This window comes from Limulus polyphemus, unplaced genomic scaffold (genome assembly GCF_000517525.1).
Source record: "Limulus polyphemus unplaced genomic scaffold, Limulus_polyphemus-2.1.2 Scaffold6984, whole genome shotgun sequence".
NCBI classification, from domain to species: domain Eukaryota; kingdom Metazoa; phylum Arthropoda; class Merostomata; order Xiphosura; family Limulidae; genus Limulus; species Limulus polyphemus.
In genome coordinates, this window is record NW_013672594.1 from 35905 (window position 1) to 43302 (window position 7398).

The 7398-nt window shown below is 33.0% G+C and overlaps 1 protein-coding gene across 2 annotated transcripts in view; it reads left to right on the forward strand.

Annotated features, from left to right (window-relative positions):
* The window catches only part of LOC106474242 (delta(9)-fatty-acid desaturase fat-6-like), a 29388-nt gene extending 25682 nt beyond the window's left edge, over positions 1-3706 (forward strand). For both annotated transcript variants that reach the window (XM_013934933.2, XM_013934930.2), the window contains exon 5: positions 1610-3706. In XM_013934933.2, coding sequence (XP_013790387.1) covers positions 1610-2072 — 463 coding nt within the window. In that variant the 3' untranslated portion in view covers positions 2073-3706. The remainder of the gene's footprint in view (positions 1-1609) is intronic.
* The last annotated feature ends 3692 nt before the right edge of the window (positions 3707-7398 follow it).

Sequence of the window (7398 nt, forward strand, 5' to 3'; positions counted from 1 at the left end):
TTCTCCACGACAATGCACGTCCACATGCAGCACATTTGACGCAACACAAGATTATGAATTTGGGTTGGGAAGTTCTCCCCACTTACCATATTTTCCAGATATGGCACCATCAGAGTACTATCTTTTTCGTTCGCTGCAACACCATCTTAATGGGAAAACGTGTGCAAATGTGGAAGGCGTTAAAGAGGATATCGACATGTTTTCCTGCTTCAATTCCAAGTGATTTCTTTAATCAGGGCATTAACAACCTGATTGTAAGATGGAAAATCATCATCGATAATAATGGAAACTATTTCATTTAATAAATGTTTTGTTTTGATATACAAGTTGTTCTGGTTTTTTCATCTAAAAAAAAAGGCGACATTAATTTCTTGACGACCTAATATATTCTATACTTTATCCAAGAGATCAAGAAGTTGAAAGATGCAAAATTAATTCTCTATTTTGAGACTTGCGAACAGAAGTTAAATCTTATAAATTCTACCTTTTTTTACGACATGGATTTCACTTTTTTAAGTACCTCTCCCACAAAGATACATTTTACTTTTCTTACCTGTAACTTATGGTCTTTGATTTATTTGTCAGTTTGTAAGATTTCATAATTTCAGCATGGTTGCGGACATTGTACTATTACAGGCCTACGAATTGAAACTTCATAAAAGTTGTTTTGGTTTTAATGACGGATTTCTCGTAATTCATCTACGCATATTTCGAAAATAATACTAATTTTTTTCTGTTACGTAAGGATTTTTTTACAAATTGGGGGAAAACTCTTACTTAGATCAAATTATTATTTCGTTTACCAGAATAAACATTTTTTTATTATTACGTTTGTTATGTTTGGGTTTTAGAGCGATCGATAAGACTCTCACGTCGCGATTGGTATAGAGAAATCTATAGCCAGTGGTTGTCAATAATTCACTTATGTAAAAGTATAGATGACGTTTTGTGAATCATCTGTACATGATAGAGAAAAATGGATATCATTTTCGGATTCAGCGTACAGGAATTACTGTAGAACATGTAACACTTTTAACACAATAAAACCAGTGCAGGCTTGTGTACCAGATCATAGTTGTGAAATTAGTTGTTCTTGCATAACGCTTTCTTTTCCTAATTACTATAATTGTTTGTTTTAAATGTGTCTTGGTGATGGAAAGTAAAACTCGTATAGTACAAAATATTTAATGACTTTTTCATGAGAAAAAGTCATGCACTTTGAATATCAGATGGTCTTTATTTGCCGCGAAATTAAGGAAAATGACACACTATTTGTAAGTTAATTTTAAAAATTTGAAAAAAGAAACTTTCTACGATATAAAATTGCAATCTCAGTGCAAATTTAGCAATGTAAATAAAATCTGAGATATGTGAAAACAAGAGCAAAGAGAAAAACACAAAGTAATTTAATTTCACTCTAAAAAATCGGTAGATGTCGCTTCTTCGTAAAAGACCATCTACAACAATTGTGAAAGATTTCAATTGTTGTGTAAGAATTACAGAAGCTTTAAGCCATCAAGAAATTCAAGCCAAAGTTGAATTATAATTCATTAAATGTAAGTCATTAAAGATAGACTGTAATAATAGAAGTTTTTTGTTTTTTCAACAGCTTCTATGTACCATTGGCTTTTTTGTGTGGTTTCATAATACCCACTTTGATACCAGTTCTTTGCTGGGGTGAGAGAGTATGGTTTGCTTTTGTAACCAATGGTGTTGCTCGCTACGTCGTTTCCCTTCACTTGACGTGGCTCATCAATAGCATCGCTCACTGGCGGGGGAATAAGCCTTACAATCGCTTCTTGACTGCCGTAGAGAGCGCCAATATTACGTGGTGGGCTCTAGGAGAAGGTTTTCATAACTTTCACCACAGTTTTCCTAACCACTACGCCGCCAGTGAGTACGGATGGAAACATAACTTTACAAAAATGTTTATCGACATCATGGCTAAACTTGGCCAAGCCTATAATCTGAAAACGGTGCCAGATGAAGTGATTGAAAAGACGAGACGGAAAAGTGGTGATGGAACAACTACGTTTGGGCCTTCTGTTGAAGAACTTCGGAAACAATGTTAACAATATGTTACAAAAAGAGAACAGTGACTTTATAAGCTTGATACGAAGTGAAACTAAAACACGTACATTCCAGGAAATCTCAGATTAAACCTTTGAGTTATTTTAAATCATTTATAGTTGCATGTTGTGTACAAGTTTTACCTCGGAAAATAAAACTGTGATATTAAACTTTCCAATGACTTCTAGAGGTATAAGAAATTGACTCATTCAGTTAATAGCACTAGTAAAACAGACGCTCAACACAAGTTTGAAATAACCTTTTCTGCATTACTACTGATTACATCGTATACGACTTATTTTATCTTATGACTTAATTTACATTTATTTGTTAAATTATGTCTTTAGAAACTGAATATACCGATGACATAAAACACCAAAGATGTACTTGCTAAAGTATGAAGTGTATAAATTAAACATAATCTCTTTATTTTCTTTGAAATTTAGTTTATGATTAAAAAACAAATATTTTTATGCATCTAGTGACCTACAAAAGTTTAAACATAAACATTACAAAGTAAAACACCGACATACTGAAAACTCAGAAAATGAGGAAATATTACTCTTTCTTATAACTATAGGGCTAGGGACTTCTAAGCAACGTTCTGGAGAAGGCTGAAATTTTACCTAGTGAAATTGGAACAAGTTTAATTCGAGGTTTTATCTTGCATTGCTTTGTATTTTGCTACATGTAATAAATAATGTTTCATCCATTTTGACAGACTTTGTGGATATTTTATTCTAAATTTTTTCGTTGATTTTTCTATTGTTTTTAAATTTATGTTTATGACTTTTTAACTTAAATAGAGGCTCCGTTTTTGTGCGCTCTTTTTATCAATTTTTTCAGGGAAATATTGTTTGCAAATATATCTTTAATTTCCTTAGATGGCAACTTGGATAATATTCAAAACAGTTTATTTCCGTTTTGGTTTGAAAGAATGTTAACAAATATATCGAATTCTATTCAAATAAAATATAAATTATGGTGTTAGGTTTGTTTTTTTTAAATTACAATGACATTTTAACATATCTTGAACAAAAAAGCTTTACCACGAATTATGTATTTACGAAATCCTGGAAAGATATGCATTACTTTGAGAAAAATACGCAATATAATTAAAGTTATTTAGAATAAAAATGAAATATAATTCTTAAATAAATATAGTATATAAAGTACCCATATTTTGGCTAGTATGAACAAAATGAAAAACCTTGCAGCTTCTTTGTAAATTGCTTTATAAAGCTGACTAAATATTATACTGTCTTGGCTATGGTTTCCAGTATTTTTAAATCCTATCCAAAAAAGTAATTAAAATAGAACATTAAAAGTGCACACTGTGTTGACACATATAAGGAAGGGTTCAACATATTAAGTGTACTTGATTGATCTAAATTATTTTACAGAGTAACAGGTATGATACTTTTAAATACACTGACACCTGTAATGATTCAGCTTCTTCTTTTTTCATTTGTTCTACAAATTGACAAGGAACGGGTTTTTCTTTCTGTGTATCACTTCGCTTAGCTTCACTAAGCAACTGAACATGGAGTGTGACAGTTTGCTCTCCAATGCTAAGGAGGACAAGTTGCTCAAGGATCCTGTCATTCAGCTACCGAGTGATTTAACACCAACTTTCTGATCTAAATAAACGAACCAGACATTATATTTTTTACTAGCATTTGTGTTTATAAAACACACCTTAACAACTTTTGACAAAACAGGAAAAGGTACATGAATACATCAATAGTATTCCACTGTGGATCAGCGGTAAGTTTACTGATTTACATCACTAAAACCTGGCGTTTGATTTAAATCGGTAGACAGAGCAGGTGGCCCAACATGGCTTTGCGCTGAAATAAACATCACTGTAATTTGTAAAAAAAAAAAAAAATACTTTGGGCTTGAATTTGTAGGGAAACAGATTGAAAATATGTAAAGTAGGCTAGCGTTAACTTCATTGACCAGTTATTTCTACTCAAACCGAATTTCAACTTTTTAAGAAATTTTCAAAGAAAGCCGAAAAAAGTCGGTTTTAACTTTTATAATGTGGATTCCTTGATATAAAAAGTTTACAATTAAGTTTTACGTTATTTAAAAGAAAAATAATATATTTTATCTTAATTGGTAATTCATATTTTTTAGCCAACCATTTCGAACTTCACACACACAGTTTCTTTTCATTTTATATCTACATAGGTTTTGTACGTTGATTATTGCGTGTGATTTTTACGCTACTATAGTATACTTTTTCTATAATTTAGTAGTAAATTAATCGAAAGTTAAGCACAATTTATGACCCATGTTACTAAAAGAAGAGAAACCTGTGATCTACCCAAACAGAAGGAAACAAAACTCCAATATTTTGGTAATATACGATGTTGGGTGTCCACAAATTCGTTTATTAGCAACTTTTACTGGTTACCTCAAATCCTCTTGTTGCTCGTTTTCTTTCTGTAAATTTGGGTATGAAATCATATTTTGTAGTATATTCTACCAAAGCGATACATATATTTCCTGTATCTAAATTAAATATGCCACAATTTCAAGCTAAATAGATTCTAAGCAAAATAACAAAAGAAATGTTAATCAGTCTTTTATAATTTGAAATATGCCGTCGAAACCCGATAAGTTTAACTCTATTTACACACCATGGTCCACGGGCAAGGAATAAGTCAAATAACCTAATCGACAAATTGGGAGAAATGTGCATAAGAAAAAGAAAGAATCTGCAGTTTAAGTTATTTTTAACAAAAATTTTAGGTCTATTGGTTACAAATGCTTCGCCAGCTTTCGGTATTTAAACTGAACAGCTTAATAGTAACAGTGCCTTGCAAACGTATTCACCCCTTACCAATAATGTCAAAATTTTGATGAAACACAAATAATGTACATAATATTTTTAATGAGCTTGTTTTTATTCAAATCTCTAATGATCAAACTTAACACTGTTATGTGTGAAGGAGGTTGAATGTCAGCAAAACCTGCAAAGAATATATATAAATTGAAATTTGCTGATTGCATAAGTATTCAGCCTCCTAAGTCAATAATTGGTGGAAGCACCTTTGGCACTAATTACTGCTGAGGGTTTTTTGGATAGGGTTCCAACAGCTTTGCACAATGGGATGGTGTAATATTTGCCGATTCTTCCTGGCAAAATTGCTCCAATTCTGACAAGTTCGTTGGAGATCATTGATGGACTGCAATCTTCAAGGCTCGCTATAAGTTTTCTATTGGATTAAAGTCAGGACTTTGATTGGGCCACTCCAGGATATTCACTTTCTGCTTTTGAAACGACTCCACTATGGCTTTGGTCTTGTGCTTCGGGTCATTGTTCTGCTGAAATGTGAAGTTTCGACCCAGTTTTAGATTCTTGGTTGACTCAAGCAAGTTTCCTCTAGGATTCGCCTGTACTTTGCACCATCCATATTTCCCTCAGTCTTGACAAGCTTTCCAGTCCCTGCTGATGAGAAGCATCCCCATAACATGATGCCGCCACTACCATGCTTAACAATTGGGATGGTGTTGACTGGGTGATGTGCTGTGTTGGGCTTGCGGCGCCAGACGTAACGCTTTGAATTTAGACCAAAAAGCTCAATTTTTGTCTCGTCTGACCACAAAACCTTATTCCACATGTCTGTAGTATCATTTAAATGCTTTGATGCAAATTCCAAACGAGATTTAAGATTATTCTTTTTCTGTAATAGGCTTCTTTTTTGCCACTCGCCCATATAGGCCAGCTTTGCTTAGGGACCGGGATATTATCGATGTATAAACACAGACTCCCACCTCAGACATGGAACTTTGCAAATCTTTCAAAGTCACTGTTGGCTTCACAGTAACATCCCTAACCAGCTTCCTGCTTGCCCAGCTGCGTAGTTTGGAAGGGCGGCCTGATCTGGGTAGTGAGTGGGTGGTATGAAGCATGTTCCACTTCTTAATTATGGACTTCACTGTACTCAAAGGGATAATCAGCGATTTTGACATTTTCTTTTAACCTTCTCCTGATCTGTGTTTCTCTACCACTTTATCCACGACTTGTTTGGAAAGCTCCTTGTTCTTCATGGTTGGTTTGTCGTAATAATACGCGAGTTGTGGCTTGAACATATGCATTTACTCTGAAGTCATGTTAAACCACTTTGATTACACAGACGTAGATCATTACACTAATTTTGTGACCTTTCAAACTAATCCTCTGCACCTGAACTAATTTAGGAGGGTTGAATAATTACGCAATTGAAAATATTATAATTTTCTTTGAAGATATAACTTACTTACATAATATCAGCGTTTTTCTAGCTTTCTCAGTTTGAAGTAGATTATGTAGATTCTAAATATAAAGTTTCATGATTGCAAGCTCAGACTTTGCAGGGGAGTGAAAACTTTTGCAAGGCACTGTATTCCTCTTGAACATACTTGTTCAGACCCCAAAGAAAGCCATTACAAAATTAATCATGGACCTAGAAGTATAATAAAATCAACAAGATTATTAAAGTTTTTTTAATACTAAGTAGGCCTCTTTTTTAATCAATGTAAAATTAATATAAAATTTTACTACTTAAAATAGCTTTAAAATCTAAAGAGTTGATGTAATAGTAAACTGATGATGCCTAATCTTATTTCAATTTTCATAAAATTGCCTTTTGTGCGATACTAAATTTGTAACTGGTTAGTGGTAACACGAACACTTATCATATTTTAAAAATGAAGACTGTATGACATAGTAATTGCTGTGTATACTACATAATATAGGCCTATACAGTTTACGGTAACAAATAATACAGGATAGTTTTTTAACGTAAGTATCCAATTCATGTTTTTCATTTTATCGTGTTTGTGCATAAATTAATCATTATTAATTTTCTAGTTATCTCATTTGTATTAATCCTTTGTCAACGTTAACAGCTAAAATTTTGATAAAGTATACAAATTACTTATAGTATTGTTGCAACATCGAGGTCACGTGACTAGTATCACGCCACGTCATTCTCGAACTTTCACGTTTTTTCCTTTTCCTTAGATCTCGTGATCTTTCTAGATATAGTGTAGTCTTGTATATATAAGACCGGCCACGAAGCGATGGGGAGGTAATGAGTAATTGAATGTATGTGGATAAAATATTGTTGGCCACGTGAGACGTGAGTTATAGCGTTTGTTTTAGCGCGACTGTTGAAATTAAGTGTATCGCAAAGTTATATTCAGAAAGAATAAAGCAGTTTCATTTAAGAAAGGACTTGTTTCGCTAAAGTTTCGTCGGAAGGAATTTACGGAAAATTAACTAACGAACCGAGACGTAACAGTACTCTTTCTAACTTCCTGAAAGTCATTGTT